General features: G+C 48.1%; 1 protein-coding gene across 4 annotated transcripts in view; it reads left to right on the plus strand.

The window, feature by feature from the left end:
* Positions 1–372: 372 nt before the first annotated feature.
* Positions 373–18,919, plus strand: part of bcor (BCL6 corepressor) — a 32,334-nt gene continuing 13,787 nt past the window's right edge. Inside the window, exons 1-8 of one of the 4 annotated variants that reach the window (XM_079356839.1) lie at positions 373–1,045; positions 1,149–1,278; positions 10,256–10,337; positions 10,554–13,691; positions 15,099–15,155; positions 15,641–15,806; positions 16,908–17,234; positions 18,586–18,870. In XM_079356839.1, coding sequence (XP_079212965.1) covers positions 10,335–10,337; positions 10,554–13,691; positions 15,099–15,155; positions 15,641–15,806; positions 16,908–17,234; positions 18,586–18,870 — 3,976 coding nt within the window. In that variant the 5' untranslated portion in view covers positions 373–1,045; positions 1,149–1,278; positions 10,256–10,334. Of the gene's footprint in view, positions 1,279–10,255; positions 10,338–10,553; positions 13,692–15,098; positions 15,156–15,640; positions 15,807–16,907; positions 17,235–18,585; positions 18,871–18,919 lie in introns of all 4 variants that reach the window. The other 3 variants (XM_079356840.1, XM_079356838.1, XM_079356841.1) reach the window with 3 other exon arrangements.

Genomic DNA, 18,919 nt, shown 5'->3' on the forward strand with positions numbered 1-18,919 from the left:
CTAAATAAGCATGAAGTCAAGGACGAAAACAACACCGATATCACCCGTTTTACAAGATAAACGCCACATGCTTTATACATCATATTCTAATAATTTACAAGACATATTTGTGTTAAAACGTTATCTTTTATTTCAATCAGTGTGTGTGGCTGTGTGCGCGCGCGTGCGTATCTGCGTGTGTTTTTTGTTTTGTTTTTAAGTTGAACTTTTAAGTATCAAAACTCTTCTTAATGTTTGCTGAGCAATCTGTAAAGGCATCATCATCATTTTTAAGGTGTCTTCTGTCGTATTTCTGCTGTTAAAACCTCGCCTGTCCCTGAATTGGATTTTCAGCGGAGCTCGTGAGGGAGCGAGTGTGTGCGTTTCACCCTGTTCGTGTGTCTCTGTGTGTGCGTGCGCGCGCAGCCAGTGCCGTGCGCTGGAGGCTTATGGTAATTGCGGTCTCCCGACTGGCCTTCTGGGTAGAGTCTGCGCGAGTGGGAGTGGAGCGAGTCGTTCGGTCTCGGCAGCGTTCATCCATTCTGTGCGGCACTCCCCGTACAGCTCCGTGCGTCCTCAGAGCGATCCGGGGTGTTCTCTCCGCTCAGAAGAAGAAAACGCGGGACGGAAAGCTCCACGGATTAACCTTCAGCAAACCTTCCCAGACACGGAATCCGGTGCCGGAGAGGACATGTAGTGACGGAGAGCTGGAGAGAGGGGCTTTTTTTCCGAGCACGGCGTGCTCCGCTGAAACCCAACATGGCGCTGCTGCGAGGTACGGCAGAGCTGAATTAATTTCTCCGCGAGTCCGACGACCTCGCCACCTGTATCCTTTGGGGGCCCGGGCCGCACGGCACAGAGGCTCCACGACTTAAAGGACCATAACGGGATTTTCTTTTGTGGATTTCTCTCTCTCTCTCTCCGGACGTTTGTTTTTTCCTCCGCGCAGGATCTTTTTTGTTGCTTTATGCCAACACAAGTGACATTTGCAGCAGCAGAAAAGTCCGTTTAAAAAAAAAAAAAAAAGCTTATGGATGAGAGTTTTCTGTAGACAATAGAACAAGAAGTGAGAGATTACATATTAGAATTTTTTGCTTTTGTGACAAGTGGATAACCTGTTAGACACTTTTAGTTATTTTTTTCCCCTCTCCGGCCGGGATTGTCTCCAGCAGGCAGGACCGTAACCGGGTTCGTCTACGTACGCACGACTCGCTGTCCTCCCAGTTAACTTGGAATAACAGGAAAAAGGCGTGAGTTGTCGCGCACGGACGACGGCTGGGACTATTGGCAATTTACCAGGTGAGACAACAGGAAAATACACTTTTTTATTTCACTTGTCACTGCGATGTGGAATTGTCTATGATAGAGGGGAAAAACGCACCGTGCTCTGTTTTTGTTGACAAAAAGTCAAGTTGCTTTTGAAGCGTTCATTGTTTCCAAACTGTGTGTTTTGGGTCAAACATCGTCTTATAAGGAGGTTTAATCTAAACGTTCCAGCCCGGTGTTGTGCGCAGAGACCGAGAAAGGATCGGCCACTTCTAAGAATAGCGCATAGGGTGGTCTTTGTGCGTTTCGGCGGGGCAGTGGCATGTGCTTGATAAATAACACACGCGCACACACACACATAGATGATCCGACCGTGATCTTGGCCTCTTTTTTATTTATTTTTATTTTTAACAACTGTCCTGTCAGCAGGGCGGAGGAGAGAAGGACGTCCCAGAGATTAGCGGACTTGAAAGCGGCGCCGTCCTCGACGGTGAATATTCAGGCTTTTCGCACTCTGCTGAGTGACGAAGTGTGTGTGAGCGCCTGTGAGGCGAAGGGGTGGGAGTGTGTGTGTGTGCGTGCGTGTGCGTGCGCGCGTGTACGTGCGCGCACACGGAGCTTCTGCGCTAAACAAGGTTACGGAATTCAGCCTCGCCCTGCCAAAGGGAAGCGAGTGGTGCTGCTCCGCTTATACACGGTTCAGTTCAGTTAGAGGGCATCCCCGGGGTGTGTGTGTGTGTGTGTGACAGCTGTGTGCTTGTGTGTGTTCGGGGGTGGGGGGTTGTTTGGACAGAGAGGACGTTGATCAGTCGGCTCATCAGCCCCAAAGGTAGTGTTGGAGAAAGGTGTGTGGGGGGGGGGGCTACACCGCTCACCTTCCTGTCTAGTTGATGGAAACCGCTCTGGCATCGTGCCAAACAAATCTGTCTCTCTCTCTCACACACACACACTCAGACACGCACACACACACACACACAGAGGCACAGGCCGTCTCGCTCACGCTTCATGTCTTGCAGGTGTTCTCTGCTCTGACTTTGCTCTTGCTCTGCAGTCTGTTGTCTTCTCTCTTGCACGCATGCTGTGTGACTCGTCTTTGAATTGCGGGGGAAAATCCTTTGCGAACGGAGGATCCATGTAGCGCCAGTTTAGACACCCCCCCCCCCCTCTCTCTCTTGTTGGGAGAAAGTGCTACTTGAGACTCTTTGGTTTATTCGAAATAGTTGAACGTGTTTCATTTCAACTATAAACTTTGAAACACTTATCTTCTGTTGACTCCCTAATACGATCATCCTCGACTTGCACCAGTTTGGGCGACCACTTCTCATAAAGTTGCTGTTTAATTGAAATACGTGCTCCAAGCCGTTTTGGACGTGTTCCAAAGAGAGAGTCCTCGTTTCTCGTGATCGTCAACGCTTCTGTCTGGGCTTGTATATCCTGAATCTCTCGACCAGCAAAGCAAGTATTTAACCAGGTTGGCGATAGTTTTTAGATCGCCTTTTTGCCAGGACCTCACTTCTCCATCGCTGGAGATCGGCTCATATCGCGGGACTCTCCTCCCCCCCTCCTCCTCCTCCTCCTCGTGCCTGCATGCCGTCTGTCCTGGAGCCACACAGGCACTAATTAGGGGACGCTCTCTTAGGACGATCGATGTGCCTCATATTGGCTGGCTCCAGCTCATTGACGAGCTCAGTGAGGGAAGCAGCTACTAAAAGCGCACTTCAAGCCCCGGCAGGCAATCTGCGCAGGATACAGTAGTGAACGTCTCGTGATAAAACGCAGTCGCTCGAGCAGGTTGGAGGAGCATGCAAGACCTCGTGTTGGGATCTTTACATGGGAGGGGGGAGCAAGGGGGATTAAAAGGTGGGGGTGGAGGCTACTTCACGGGGGATTTGCTGCGGAATAAAAGATTAATTGTTTTTAAATTAAATCACGGTCTCCATTGGTATGGAGATAAGAAAAAAACAACCTGCACAGTTGTTAAACATTTTAAGTTAAATATACATCGAATAGTTTTAAAAGAGATGATAAATCATTCCAAACACATAATATTCACAAATGAGCACATGAACAATTCACCATTATTTCACCTTACTTTTAGTACGTTTTAGTGTTGTTGCTGTTTGTCAAGGTCAGAAAGCATAATGGTTCAGATTCATTCAGACTGTCTTGTGCCAAAAATAGTGTGATTGTTGCTTGATTTTCCTTCATCCATATAACATCTTGTGAATTCCTCGGCGACTGATCAATTGGAGGTCATCCTTTTAGAATAATGTGCTCGTCATCTCTTTCTGTCCTCTTACTATTACTCAGACTTTTTTTTGTAAATACAGACTTATTCTAAAGGGGCCCTTTTATGTCCAATCATGTGTTCCCCCAGTGCTGCATGTTGTGGAAGCGGTGAACAAATGTTTCACATTTTGTGTGGGCAGAGTTTATTTATAGGGTGCCCCGTTGGACTGTTTTTGCGCATCATTTTTCCACTGCGCGCTGTGATGTCAGTGCAGGGCTGATCTGTTTTCCAGGTGTTGGAACAGAGAGGGGGGAGGGCTGCTTACCCAGAGATTGACATACTGATTTATTTTCTCTCTCCCTTTTCGTGTGAGAGGACTTAACACTTCTTCCAAAAACAGTGTTTTATGGCCCGGGCCTGTAAGGTGTCAACGTGATGTTTATGGGTGATCCCCAAACAACACAGGCACGTCTTTTAAAGCGGACTTCTTTTATTTTGAACACGTTCATATAATTATTCAATAATTGTTATCCCAGTCAAAAGGGGTTAATTCAACCAGCCACGTGTCTCCTAAATTACACAAACTAACTTCACTAACTGAAAGCAGTACAAATAGCGCTTTCACGCCGTGTTCTGTAGAGAAATGTTCCGTTGATAAGAGTTCAGCGATGTGCACACGTCGAGAGGGAAGGTGCACCTGAAGTGCACGCCAGCCTCGTGCCTGCTGGGGCCCTATTGTCACGCTGAGTGATGTGTGACAGTGGATGTGTCAGCGCAGAGCTCTGTGGGGTGTCAGCGTCTATACGGGGGACAATCGCATCACTCCCATTCTAAACTCATTAACCTGCAGTTTCCCCGCTTTTCTAATCAATGGGATGGGGGGGGGGGGGGGGGGGGGGTATTACGCACAGACACGAGAGCACGTCAATAAAATCACGAGACCGCTTTTGCATATTAAATCTGATCTGTGCCGGATGATACGCAAGAAAGTGTGGGGGAAGAAGCCGTCTAAATAAACGCTGGTCTGCTGGTTCAAATCCATTCGGAGGCACGAGGTCTGTCTTATTGTTGTCGCGCTTGTTTTTTTCTCCTCCTCGTCTCTCGCTCACGCCTGGATATAAAACAACAGTCTCTTCGCTGCCGGCGCTGAGCTCGCTGCTGAGGCGAGCTGCGTGTGAACAAAAGCGGAGGCACGGCAGAGAGACGAGGAGAGAGATCGGTTTTCCAGGCGCTGCGCAGCTCCCGGAGGAGACGTCACGGTTTGATTGAAGCTATGCTCCGTGCTGGCCTCCCGGGACCTCGCGATGAAACGAGAGAGCCGCCCTCCCTCCCTCCTCCTCCTCCCCTCCTCCTCTCCTTTTCGCTCCCTCTCAGCGCTCCACAAAGCTTTTAGTTTCGACGAGGTCTAGAGCGCACAGATCACTTCCCCGCAGAGATGTGACGACCTCCTCTGCTGTTTCCCCTGCACAGAGGCGGATAAAACAACGCATCTTACAGGATACATTTGACTATACCAGGCCTAATTGTCTGATGGCAGTTTTAGACATTTACTTCCCTATTTGTAACCCAACAATGTTAGTTAATCCTGTGACCAAAAGCAACATAGCTGTGCTGCATCTGCATGCATGTTAGATTAACTTCCTGGACGTGATAGGAATCTAAATCTCTCCCTGTATTTAGTTTCCTGACCTCACTCTGGCCTTTCGAAAGATTGATTAAGCATCACAGTAATGATGGCACACACCTCGCCTCCCTCCTCTCCCTCTTTGCACGCTCGGTCCTGATCAGGCTTCCTCGTTTGCTTGTAGATCTCGGTGCCTCGGGCTTTCTGTCTCTGACGAAATCCTACAGCGCGTTTGGTAGCACAGCGAAGCGGGAGGACGACGACGACGATAGATGCGTGTTTATTACACCCACATCTTCAAAGCAGGAATGCAGTGTCTGCTGTCTGGATGATGTGCGCGTCACGTGCGTGTTTGGCGAGGACAGCTTCTGACCTCGACTTGGGGATCATCACGAGGCTCCATATCTCCAGTAAACAATTAAAGCCCATATTTTTGCACTAATATGATCTAGGGCTCCTTTTCCTCACAGCATACGCGTGACCTTTAAATGCTGATATCCAGGCAACGCGTGAATCTCGGTTTAAATCAGTGCGCGTTTAAACTGACGTTCATTAGCTTAATTAACGTCTTTATGCACCAATGATTAGGCCCCTCTTTAAACATCCTATATGGGGGAGGGGGGTGTCATATTGAGGAGAGTCATGTGCTTTCATTTTGGATCATCCAACACTTAAAAGCAACGTCAGCATTTCAAAGTAGAGTCAAGAAACCTCCGGTAAATGCGGACCGACTCATGCATGCGAATCCCCATTACAATCGGCTCCTTTGGTGGCATAAAAGGGCCATTTAGTCGCCATTTGGCTCGGGATGAATAGAGCCAGTTGAGCAGCCGCCGCCCGAGCCCTGGTGACAGCACGGGGGGCCTCACAATGTGGCCGTTGTTGACGGGCCGTGCTGCCGAAGGGGGGGGGGGGGGGGGGGGGGGAATTGAACCGTGCACCGACTTGCATGCGGCTGTGCAGCGGCCCGGGAGGACGCAGGGCCTCTTGTTTACAGCTCGGTCGCTAATAATGTGACAGCTGAAGAGACGCCGCTGGCTGCTCTGCTCTGCGCTCCACCAGCAGCGCGCGCGCGCTCTCTCTCTGTCTATCTCGGTACATCGTTTATCTGCTCTGTCTCTCACTCAGCTTTTCTGTCTCTGTTCAATCACAATCTTACTCACTCCCTCCTGTGTCAACTTTACAGAGATTACAGTTTGAGACAATAATCGTACCCGTTGGCACGTGTCAGCCTGATAATCAGGGTGGGTGCTGCTGGGTGTCTGTGAGTGAAAGTGTGTCCCCGAGGCTCTGTGTTCCTCCGTTTTTTCCTCCTCTTCTTTCCCGCGTATGTTTTTTCACTATATGAGCTCAGTATTGCTCTTGTTGTGGACGCGCACACACACCCTCATGTTGGTGTGTATGGGATGTGGATATGTGTGCGCGCGCCCGCATTTAATCCGTGTTTATGCCCACCCCACCCCCTCCGCTGTGGAGATTATCCTGCGTCACACTGCTTTTTTTTTTTTTTTTTTTTTTTTTTTTTCTGGAGTTGATCGGACCTCTGCGCTTCAGAAAGCCTGGCAAAGCTCCAGGGACAAAGAGTACGGGGTTTTGCCTGCACTCACTCACAGGCAAGACTCACTATCCCGGTTCTTTCTGTTAAACTTCCGAACACACATCCAGCCCATCAGATCTGCGTTAGATTGAGTTTGTGCATTTCTCTTGCGCAGAGACAAGAAAAATGCAAATGAAGGACACAGGCGCCTTTCAAACTCTCATCGACCTTCTTCAGTGTCTCCTTCACACATGCATCTTAAATGGTGCACACGCTGCGCTGCACGGACAACCCAGAGGCCCCAAGCCCGGGAGGAAATGATGATCTGTGCCGGCGCGCACACCGCAGGTCACACAGAGTTCAGGTCATTGTCGTCAAAAACAGGAAACGAGGGAAAAGAAGGAGCATTGGGTTTATTCTCTCTCCCTCCTTGTTATCCGTCTCTCTTTTGTTTGCTTCGTCTATTTAAAAAAAAGAAGAGGAAAAAAAAGAAGCGCGAATACATGCAGAGCTATATATGAGGTTCTTGCTGAAACACCCGGTGGTTTTCTGTTAAATGATGCGAGTCGGGGCTTCGCTCCAGCGGTCTGCTTTATAAACGCTGCTCCGACCGCTGCGCTCCCCCTTCCCCACCGCCTTCCGCCGCTGCTGCTGCCGACTGCTGTGATAGATTGGACCGCCGACGGGAGCTGTTTGTTGCGCAAACTATTCTTAGCAGCGAGGACGAGCGTCAACACGCTACCCTTTCCCTCCTGTGATATCTCTCCACACTTTCTCATTCTTGCCCTTTTCACTAATTTTTTGACATTTTGGAGGCATTTCTCCCCAGAAGCTGCGGTTTATAGGCTACTAAAGCTTTTTTAATGCTTAGAATTGAACGTCCAGAGTTGAAGTGCATAATCATAAAACCCCCTTTGATATTCTTCAAGGGCCCCCCAGATGTGAATAGCTTTTGTTTTTATAGCAAGCAGCACAACGCTGTGCCTTCTGTCAAATGTTCTTTAGTGACTTGTTGTTGATTATCTCATGTATTAGAAATACAGGAAGTCATCAGTGATTCTAAATTCATCATGACAGTCTTGTAAAGAAATATTACACACTGAAAATTATATTAATTGATTAACAAAAAATATATTGGATGTTAGAATATAGAACACGCGCTATGTGGGCCACAGCCAATGTTAAAACAAATAAAATAAACATGTGGACGCATGCCAATGTTGATAAAAAACGCACATGCATTTTTGTCATGATTTGAATTTCTATGTGCAGTTCAGAAGCTACAAGGTTCCATGCAATCCAAACCCAGGCTTTTATGTCCGTGGCTGCATGCAGAGTGTCATCAAGTGCACGGTCCTGACCTTGAGTCCTAAAGCGGCCTCTCATCTTCGCTAGGCTGCCATTAATTTCCTGAAAATGACGGGTGCCGTGAGCACTGAAAATACTCGGTCATCAGGACAGCCTGGTTACGTTGTGAAGTAATAACAGGGCTTAAGAAACCAGACCGGTCTTTCTGTTTTGCTGACCCAAATGTGAGCACAAATTCACCCTTGATTGTCTTACAGCTGTGTTGTAAAAAAATATGCACAGATGTTTTTTGTATTGAAAGACCAGCGAGGTTTTGGCTTGTAGGTTGAACAGAATGTCCACGTGATGACGCGTTTGTGTAAGAAGTATATATTTTATCCTGCTTGATCCCATTGAGGAGCTGGTGTGTGTGCTGATTGGGAGAGAGGTAACTGTATTACTCCACAAAACAGAGGAGACATGATTGATTTTTTTTTTGTATCTCATTGAGGTATGTTTAATGTGCATACACGTGGCTGTTAGAGCTACGCATTGTAACACTTTTACCCACACATGTACACCGTTACTGTTCTGTCACACGCAGAAGTTGTTGAGGCAGGAATGGCCCCGGGGAGCTGTGTCGGGGGGGGGGGGGGGGATGGGAGCGCAGGGGCAGGGAGGAGCTGTGCCGAGGGGCCCGCTACAGGCTGATTAATGGGCCCCAGGTCACAGCAATAAAAGTGGCATGCCAGCGGCACGGCAGCAAGGCTCAGAGGCGTTTCTCTGCGATGATGAAGGAGCAGAGAGTCTCTGTTGCTCTCAGCAGAGCACAGAGAGGCTTCACTTTTACTATTTTAAGGCACTTCCCTCACTCTGTCTCCCTCCTTTTTCCTGCTATGGCTTCCGTAACACCTGGCTCGCAGAAAGTTGACCTTATTGAGACGTCAACCATATTCAACCACACCTTTTTTTTTTTTTTTTTTTTTATAAAGTCTTTCAACTGGGGGCAAAAACAATTGATCCTTCATCCACTTGGGGGTTTCGAACCAGCCTCTTGAAGATTTGCTGTCCAATTATTTAGGATGACTAAATATTGTAAAAGATTTGATTCCTCACGAGTTGAAAATTGTCTCTCAGTTTGGCCTTTTATTAAATCCATTTTTGTTTTTTTCAATTTTTCCTTTTTACCTGTTTATTCTAAGATAATTGTGATGCCCTCTTACTAGCAGAAGCAAGGTCTCTTTAAAAAAAGTGTTTACAAGGTGTTTCTTACTTTGATGGATACAACAAATTCACATTAACGCTAATATAAAAAATTGCAGTCAAATCCTGTAAGCACCCATCTGATATCACATATTATATGTTAAAGCCCAATTTGTAAATTTGTCAACTTTTTAAAGGTAATTTATTTGTTGCACTGATGAATTACTACAAGTAAGAACGTATTTCATATCCCATTAAATACTCTGTTACGCTCGAGTGCTCTTAAGAAATTCAAATGTAAACACTAGCAGATTAAAGAACATTAAGCCCATGAAGAGATCTTATTGTTTTAGTTTTTTTAGCCTATTGTCATTTCTACAGTTTAAAAAGTTTAAAAATACATTTTAGATTTCAACGTCAAGTCATTTTACTCCGTATACCTGTCCTCTGTGTTAAGCCTTCTCAAACTGGTTGTTTTTTTTCTCAGATCTTTCTTATCTCTCTAATGCTATTCTTGTGCATGCATTTGTTGGTGTGTTTGTTGATCTACTGCTCTGTGTTGGCGGGCGGTAAATGGTCTCCCACCGTAGTAGTCTCTGATGTATAATCTTTCCTCGCTTCACTGGCCGAGGCAGCCGAGAGAGCAGGTCAAAGGGGGCACAGACTAACCAGTGTGTAGGGAACGTGACTGAATAGAAACAGCCTCACAATGCACGTCTAGCCCACAGGGTGGGAAGGATAGGCTTCAGGGCAGGGGAATGGGGGGGGCTTGACGGATGGGAGGGAAGGAGGGGCCCCACACAGTGCTTTCATCTGAAGCAACGATTTTAGCAGAGTGGTGTGTGTGGGAGAGGTAGGATGATTACTTCTACGATGCCATTATTTTCTTTTTTTATTTAGACCTGCCTCCCTATGCTCCATTTGATAGATTACTAGCAGCAATGTTTATTATCTACATTAGCAGAGAAACCCGATTTTCTATGCAACTTTTCATTTGGAAGTTTTATAAACTTTGATTTTTACCCTGATCCCTCTTTCTGGCATTGGGACCAAGACAAAGCTGTGGTGTGTTTGTATGTATGTGATCAAGCCAACAAACTGACTGGTTACTCTTTGCCTACCTCCACAGGGCAACATCTGTTCGTGATGTCGATGCTGAGACACCGACCAACCTGGAACTAAGACAAGGCAGCCACATTACACAGAACATGGCAAGTCACCAGTGCACTTCCTTAGTACCGTTTAAATCAATCTGTCATACAAGTCATTTTCATAATTGTGTTTGCATGCATTTAACCCTAGAAGGCAGAGAAGCTTTTAATGGTTTTTTAGCAGCAATTGTGTTTTCAGCATCATATTATGTTTTAGGGATGTGACTTCTATGACAATATGCACATTAACATCTCTGGCTTCTTTTTCCGATGTAGGTGGATGCAAGGTTAACACCACTGGCAGCCATGGGGCTGGACAGAAGCGCTCTAATGCATGATGGTCTTCGCCTCCACAGTGGGGTTGTGTACCCAGGAATCAGAGCCCTGCCAGTGGATAAGAGCCGAGAGTCCGGCATTCCCCTCAGTTACAACAGGGATGGTCTCCCAGAGCTCATCTACAAGCCTGACGGCCCTCTGGACAGTCGTAAGCACACTAATGGATACCTTGGCCTCTATAAAGGCGCTCCGCCAGGTCTCCACAAGCCTATGCTGATTCCTGGAGCTGAAGGGCTAGGATTGGAACGTAGAGTAGGGCCTGGAGAGAAAGCGTCTGATCTGGGCTTGGCAAGCGCTGGTGGCAGCTATCTCCGCCTGCCCTGGCTCAGCCCCTACCCTGAAGCAAGCATGTATCCCTTCATGGACACGTCCAAATATGCGGCTCTAAACATGTACAAAGCTTCCTTGCTTAACCAACCCAACCCCTATCTTCCTCAGCACCTGCCCTACCCTTCTCTGTGTGCAGCGCAGGGGGGGAATCCAGCCGCCTCCGTGGCTGAAAGACTCTACTATATGCCCCCTTATCCCCCCTCCCCAATCTCCTCACCTCTGGTGGCGCCTCCTATGAGGATTCCTGCAGTCACAGTAGCTCCTACATCACTGGTGCATTGCCAGGACAAGGGGCTTGGTGTTACATCTCAATTTGCACAGCAGCTTCACCAACCTTCCCCTCATCCTCATCACCATCAGTCTGCAATGGACAGGGACCGATCCCCAAGCAGGAGCAGCAGACCAAGCAGACCTCCCTCTAGGAAGGGGCCTAGTAACAACAATAATACCAGTAGCACTAGAGATACCAGTGGTGGGAATAATAACAATCCGCCTACTGATTCTTCTCCTCATGCATCTTCTCGCCTCGCCCAACCTCCCCCTTCTCCTGCTATCATTGACAATTCACTGGATTTACAACGGCCAGTTGCTAGGATTGGACAACCGTCGACCTCCTCTACTTCTTCGATTTCTGCCTCAACCACATCCACGCAGTCCATTCCCCATCCTTTCAGTGTGAGCAGCATGGCCTCAGAGCAGCCCTCTCCTGCTCGGCCCAGCCCCCACAAATCCAGGCCACGAGATGGAGCACCTGAGCACAGAAGTGCAGGGGCCGAAAGGAGAGCCAGCAGGTCACCCTCCAAACCAAATTTTGAGAGGCCCGCTCACCAAACCCAACCAACCAAAGACTCTGCAGAAAAGCCTTTGGATTTGTCTGGGAGAATACTGGAGTTTGGGCTGCCTCCCAATGGATTCCCTGTTAAAATGGACACTATGGCTTCAGCCCCACGTTATGGGCTTCTCCCTAACAGGGAACTAATAAAAGAAAACCTGTCCCTGTCTCCTTCCTCTCATCCTCACTCTGTGGCCAGCAGCACTTCTTCAAAGGTTCCAGAGAGGCCAGAGATGATTAGCACTTTACACTCCTCCTGGGTTGTACCTAGCCCATCTCCTTCTTCCCACACACAGCACACACCAGGCCTGCCCCCTTCTCCGCGGCCTAATCCAGACCTTTCACAAGCCAAAGGTTCCTCCCCCTCTGTCATCAAACACAAGGGTTTGGAGAGAGTCCTCCCTCAGCAACGTAGCTCATCCTGTCCAAGGATAGGAGAGTCCAACCACAATGTTCCTTCCTCCCAACACTCGTCTCTTGTCAACTCGAGGCCTATTTCACCCAGACAAAATGGTGAGTGGGTCAAACACAGCCCCAGCCAATCAGAACTTCCAGCAGTCATGGGACACCACAGAGAGGGAACAGAGAAGTCCTCCCTGGCAACTAAGAGAAATGAAACAACCCAAGATGTTTCATCTTACAAAAGGCCCTGTTTGGAGAACGGTCACCCTCCTAGCCACCTTTATCTTCCTCAAAATGATGCCTACCTGAACCACAGTTTGGCTTATGCCAATAGATACCTGCACTATCCAATCCCTGATGGAATGGCTCTACATTCTCTGCCAATTACAGGGAAAGGCCCAGTCTATCCTCACCCAATGTTGCTGGGCAGTAACAGCCTTTACCCAAGCCACTTGGCAGCAAAACACCCTTTACCCTACCACAACCTCCAAGCTGGACCAGGAGGGGAATACCTCACTTATAACTCACAAGAGATGGCCCATCCCCTTATGCAAGCACACACAGACAACAAGCTTCCAGAAAAGGGAGATGGGACTTTGAAGCCCAGGGGACAAGAGAAATCCAGAGGATTCATTGAAGAATGCAGAGATCACAATGTTGGGAAAGAGATTGGAGAAGGAAGCCAAGTGAAGAATGACAGAGGACAAGGAGCACAAGGACAAGGTGGCAGTCAAAGCAAAACTTCCTTTTCCTCTGCCATATCCAGAGAAAAGATTGTCTGCATTGACCTTGTACACTCAGACACAGATATTGAGTCTACTCCAGCAGTTCACAAACAGCCCTCTGCTGAGTCCAGCACAAAGGTTAACCAAAATGAATGTTGTCATAGTAACCAAAACCTGACAAAGACTGACTATGAGCCAAAACACAAACACCATCTCTCTCATCCTTATCCAATCCACTCTGGTCAGAGCCCCACCCAGAAGTCCAATCCCACTGACAGACAGCCAGAAACTCCCTTTGGGAGAACAAAGGTTCCCCTAGACACTGTCTGTCCTGGAGTAACATCACTAACTTCTTCAGGGCAGGATGCCCAAGCAGAGGACAGCCAGGAGGAACCTTGCTCCAGCCCTGACCCTGGAGACCAAGACCAGAGCACTTTGCGCTGTGCCCGCACATCTGGGTTATGCAGCTCTGGTAAGGACAAAAGGGACAGAGACCGTCAAGCTTTCCAACTCACTCAGCACTGCTCAGAGCTGCTGATGAAGGAGGAGAAAATGAGTGAGACAGAGACTGAAATGGAAGACAGTGTTGTTGACCTTGGGGAGTCCCATGGAGAAGGGGATGAGGATGAAGAAGAGGGTGGCAATTCTTCATGTAAAAGCTCTCGTAGATCCAGTCTGGCCAAGAGGATCGCAAACTCCTCAGGCTACGTTGGCGACCGCTTTAAATGTGTCACCACTGAGCTGTATGCTGACTCCAGCAAGCTGAGCCGTGAACAGAGAGCTCTGCAGGTAAGGCCATTAACACTTCTTTGTGTGTGTGCGTGTGTGTGTTTGTGTGTATGCGAGTGTATATAAACAGCACAGGATATATTGGGTTCAAGTTGGTGTTGGGGTAGAATGACCAATATTTCTCATGTTCAGTTATTGCCAACATAAGTTCTAACAGCCACAGAGGAATAACCCTCTTGATACAATATTCCAACATGCCTGTAGAACACACCCTGCATGCAATCGTCATACTCTGTATTTACAACACAGCACAGAATAAGTGCTCTCATGCTACTGTCCTGGCCAAAGGCTTGACCTTCCTCTTAGTTTATCATTGTCTTAGTAAGGGGCCAGTAGAGGCCCTCTATCAGAGAGGGCAGTTCAAAGGTTAACCATTGTGACCTTCTCTGTATGTTGATTAGTGAGCAGTCATTGTAAAGGTTATTTCTGTGCGTGTGTGATTGTGTGTCCGTACATGCCTGTCCTTGTGCGACTGCCTTGGGGCTAAAGCATGCGTTAGTGCTGACTGTGCTATAGAGCTGTATACTGTAGTTCCTGAGCATGACTGTGGCAGCCTCACGGTTCACACCGCCTTCGGCTATGCTTAACCCCAAGGTTAGGGGCGGTGAAGGGCTTGCAGAGTGCTTAAATATCTAGCAGCTGCCCTCTTCGGGGTTCCTCTTAGTTTCCTGCATGCGCCCCGATCCAAAAACCTCAACCCCCTCCCTAATCCCCCTTACCTGATGGCCTATACCGCCCTGCTCAGTGGCTGTCCAAGCTCATAACTCTCCTCATTTCACTGGCTAGAAAGCCTTAATGCACATATCTCTGTATGAATGTACAATTACAGGAAAGTCCCCTGCCGTCACATCCCTGTCATTCATACAGACAATGAAGTTATTCATTTAACTTTTTATCTCTGATTCTCTATGCTCAATTTTAAACATAGACACATAAACAAACCCTATGCTTTATTACCCACTGACTAAGAGGCAGATATGTTGATAGGTTGCACATGTCTGTCTATGTCTATGCTGTGAATGCACCCTAGAAACTGTGGTTTTGTCTGTGTCATGCTTGTCAATGCACAGCCGCAACACAAAGCTATCAAATGCTCTAGTTCTGGACATGAAAAACGTAGACGCTTACACTGCATCAGTGTAATCAATCATGCTCAACATGGAACTTCTGTTTCCATTGTCGTTTTTTTTTTTTTCCAATTTGTCATTCATGCTGTTCAGAATGTTCTTTTTGATAGTTTTGATGCTCTGTTCATTGACCTGTTGAGTCTCTTTAATTTGATTGTTATTTTGTGGGATTGTGGCTGCCTATTGTGTGTAAAGAAAACATGTGGAGAACATTAAATTCATTTAAAGAAAGATGAAATGATGGACAGATATATTGAGCCCCCCCATTCTAATTGCTTAGATGGAAGTCATATCACGAGAGGGGAGTAATATAAGTCAACCTGCAGCTAACTGGGAGGTCAGTTCTTTACATTTCTTATCACATCTCCCTCTGATGGGCTCTGTCTCCTTGTACTCTGTATCGCCGCACACTCCTTTTTTCCCCTCTCCCTTCTTTCCTCTTTCTTCTCTCTCTGCCTCAGGGCTTAGATGTATATGTTTCTTAGCCATGTTTATGTTTCAGGAAGGGAGATGTCAGGACTTAAGCCCCAGAGCGCATGGACTCACAGTGGCTGCAGTAGTTAAATCTGTATCTTGATGCCATGCTTGTGATTTATCTGTCTACCTTTTTGTCCTGTGTGTGTTTGTGTGTGTGGGTTTTTAATTTCTTTGGCATTTTTCTTTGATTTTTGAGACACTGCGATTTTCTGATGAATTTTTTTGCTTTCTGTAGCTGTTGAGGCCAGATTAAAGCTTAGAGAGGTGTGTGTGCGGCGAGGTCAGACGATGAGTGGTTTTCATGGGGTTTTTCCTCTGCATTTGTGTCTGTGTATGTGCGCACAGCGGGCAATGATGCGGTTCTCGGAGCTGGAGCTAAAGGAGAAGGAGGGCGGCAGTGTGTGTGTGTCTGCCTCGGCAGCGGCAGCAGGACGGGAGCTGGCAGACGGCCAGCGCAGAGAGCGAGTGCTGGAACACTGCCAGCACACCACCAGGCAGGGAGAGAGGGAGGGTAAGTAACCCAGCACCACGCGCACACTTGTCCTGCATGCACAGACACACACATGCATCCACACACACAGGGGGGGACACACACACACTCAAACAATAAATGTGCGTACATACTCGCATGCACTTGGAGCGAATGCTGAGGCAAGACCGGGTCACACTAAAAACAGACACTCTTCCATACACACACACACAGACTCATCACACACACCCACAATAACAAGCGAGGCAGCGCAAGCGAATGAGCCAGCGAGAGAGACGGAGAGGGGGAGTTTTATTTTCAAGAAGTCTTTTGTGCTTATCTGCGCCGAGAGACCATTGAGAGGGAGGGCAAGGGGAGAGGGAGGGGAGAGATTGCGTGAGTGCGTGTGTGAGAGAGAGAGAGAGAGAGAGAGAGAGCGAGAGAGTGAAAGCAGGGGGAGAGTTAGTGGGTGAAAGCGGATGGGAGAGCGCAACGGAAAGAGAAGCGAAGGGAGGAGGAAGGGAAGGGGGGTTAGTTGCGTTGGCTGGGAGCCCAGCTGTGTGTTGGAGCGAGGCCGCGGCTGACGTGTGAGCCTAATTATGGCATGGAGAGAGAGAGAGAGGGGGAGTCGGGGGGGGGGGGGGGGAGGGGGAGGTAGAGTCACGCTCAGTGTGAGAAGGGCGTGGTGCAGTCATGCCGAGGGGGAGGACAGGGATGGGGGGAGGTGGTGGGGGGGGGGGGGTCGCCTTACGCAGCGAGTGTGCAGGATGTTTTCTTCTCTTTGCTTGCTGGAAGTGCGAGCGGCTGCGCTGAAGCATCAGCCTGCTGGCTCGGCTCACATCAGATTAAAAAGTCTTTACCCCATCAAAGTTTTACTGCCTGTCTTTAAAGCAGAATAAAAGCTGGCTGGTGTTTAACTGGCATTCTCCCTTTGTCAATCCCCCACCCTGCCTCACCCCTGCCCCTATTCCCCCACTCTCTTTCTGTCTGGTTTGCGGTCTGTCTGTCTGTCTGCATTCTCTCCCCATGTCGCTGTCACCCTTTCATCTTCTTGTTGCTTATTTTTCCTCTGCCTGCTCCCCCCCCCCTTCTTCCTTCTCCACCCTGCCCCTTTTTCCATCTGTCCATCCCTCCTTTGCGCAGGTGTCCAGCCGGCGTTCCCAAATAACAGAGTTCCAGTCCTCCAGAGGTGTGGGGGCCAGAAGGAGCCCTTCTCCCCTGTGCGTGGAGATCGAGATGGGCTCAGCCAAGTGATCCATAGGGATGGAGCAAGAAATGGGATGAGGGAATGTGAAGGAGGTCATTGCGTGCCCCCCACATTGACACCAGCGAAAGGCTACCACGAGGAGAAATTCAACCCTGCGTTCGGGCCCAACAGAAAACGTCTGTTCAAGTCTGAACAGGACGACGCAGAGAGGGACGACGAGGAGAGGCTGTTTCACGCAGAGAAGAGAGCCAAGATTTATACGGGTGAGAATTTCCTGAACATGCTTCCTCACCCACATGCCACTTCAATTTTCCTCAAACTCCCCCCTCTCCCTTCATCTGCTTTCCACGTTTGTCTCTAATTCTGCCAATTCTCTCTCGCCCCTTCATCTCGCGTTACGCTGAGCCCTGTCTCATCCGATGCTCTTTAAAAAAAAATCTTTCTATTCCTTGTGTCGCTTCTTCCTTTCCAATCAATTCCACCTTAAACTCCCTCCATCACAATCCCCCGCTCTCTTCCGCTCCCTCACCACTCTCTGTCCCATCTTTTGCTCTGTGTGGCAGCCAGCGCAGAGAAGTGTTTAATCCTGCCTTCTAGCGGAGTTCGAGTGAGAAGCGAGGAAGAGGGACAGCCATTCTCTCCCTCTCTGCTTTCAGCTCTGCTGTTCCTCCGCTGCGCTTACCCACCCTCTTCAAAGCTGCTCTTTTCATCTCTTCTCTTTCTTCCCTCATCTGTTTGGGTTCCCTTTTTTTTTTTTCTGGCATGCAGTATCACGCTCGCTCTCCCCGGCACTGGCAGACGAGTCAAATACTTGTCCCCTGTGAATTTAAAGGGGGGAGATATTTCCCTCGGCTTCTCCAGTCTTTATTGCTTTGTGTCTCCACACGATTTCTGACTTCTCCTCCCCTTCTACTCCTCAGTCCGTCTGTTTCAAATCCCTCTCCGTTCCTCTCCTGCATGTGTGTATGGCTGGGGGGGGGCTTTACATGCCATAAGAATGTAGTGATTAATGGCCTTTGTACTCAGCTCAGTCTGTAGTATGTACGTACATACAGTAGTTTTGTGTGTTGCAGAAAGTGAAAGTACATTTTTACATGGGGCTGGCTTAATGGCCAGAATGTAAACTCAAAGACACGATCACAACTGGGGTTTATGCTAACCAAAAGGAGTTTTTTTTTTTTTATAAGTGCAAGAGGGGATTTTTTTTTTCTAATTCAATTTTGCTCCCGTGAAAATGAAAGGAAAAATGTGGACGCTCCTTGTGGCTAATTTCAAATTTGGTTAAATCAAAGAAAACCATGGGATTAAAGCCTCGGTGTCAAAATGGTTCAATGTGCTTGTTTACATCCAGGTATTAGAGCATTGTTGCTGAAAGTGTCCATTAATTATCCGGTTATATATTAGACTATGCTTTCGGCCAGCATTTTTGGGCTGAATTGAAAACATAAGTTTAACTAGCAAGGGTGCTGAACTTACTCATGTAATGGGCTAATGACCCACACCCCAAGATAAACCAGTACCATGAGAGGATTTGAACAGGAGAAAATCTTTGGAGGAAAACGCGCTATTTAAATGAGATGTAAAATAATGCTAATTCTGTTTTTGTTTTTGCAGATGAGCGCGAGCCGACCAGTCTCGATGAAGAAGATGACGACGAGGTGCGAAAGCTCAAAGTCTGCATTGAGCTCAAAGGACTGAGACTAAGCAAGCCTGCTGCTGGCGCAGCTTCACCAGACAGGTTCCACATCAAACAGGAAAGACCGTGGCCCCAGCCCAGGCTTGTACCTCCAGCCCAGAATGTGCGAGAGCGAAAGATCAGGACTAGTGAAGCGGAGGACAGAGCTGCAGCACAGAGAGCCGAGATCAACAGGAAATGGGGCTGCGACAAGCTGCTTAATGGTAGGAATGAACCGCCGCTATATCTGAGTTCAGCTAGGGTAACGGAAAT

This window comes from Symphodus melops, assembly GCF_947650265.1.
Source record: "Symphodus melops genome assembly, chromosome: 12".
In the NCBI taxonomy this organism is placed as follows: domain Eukaryota; kingdom Metazoa; phylum Chordata; class Actinopteri; order Labriformes; family Labridae; genus Symphodus; species Symphodus melops.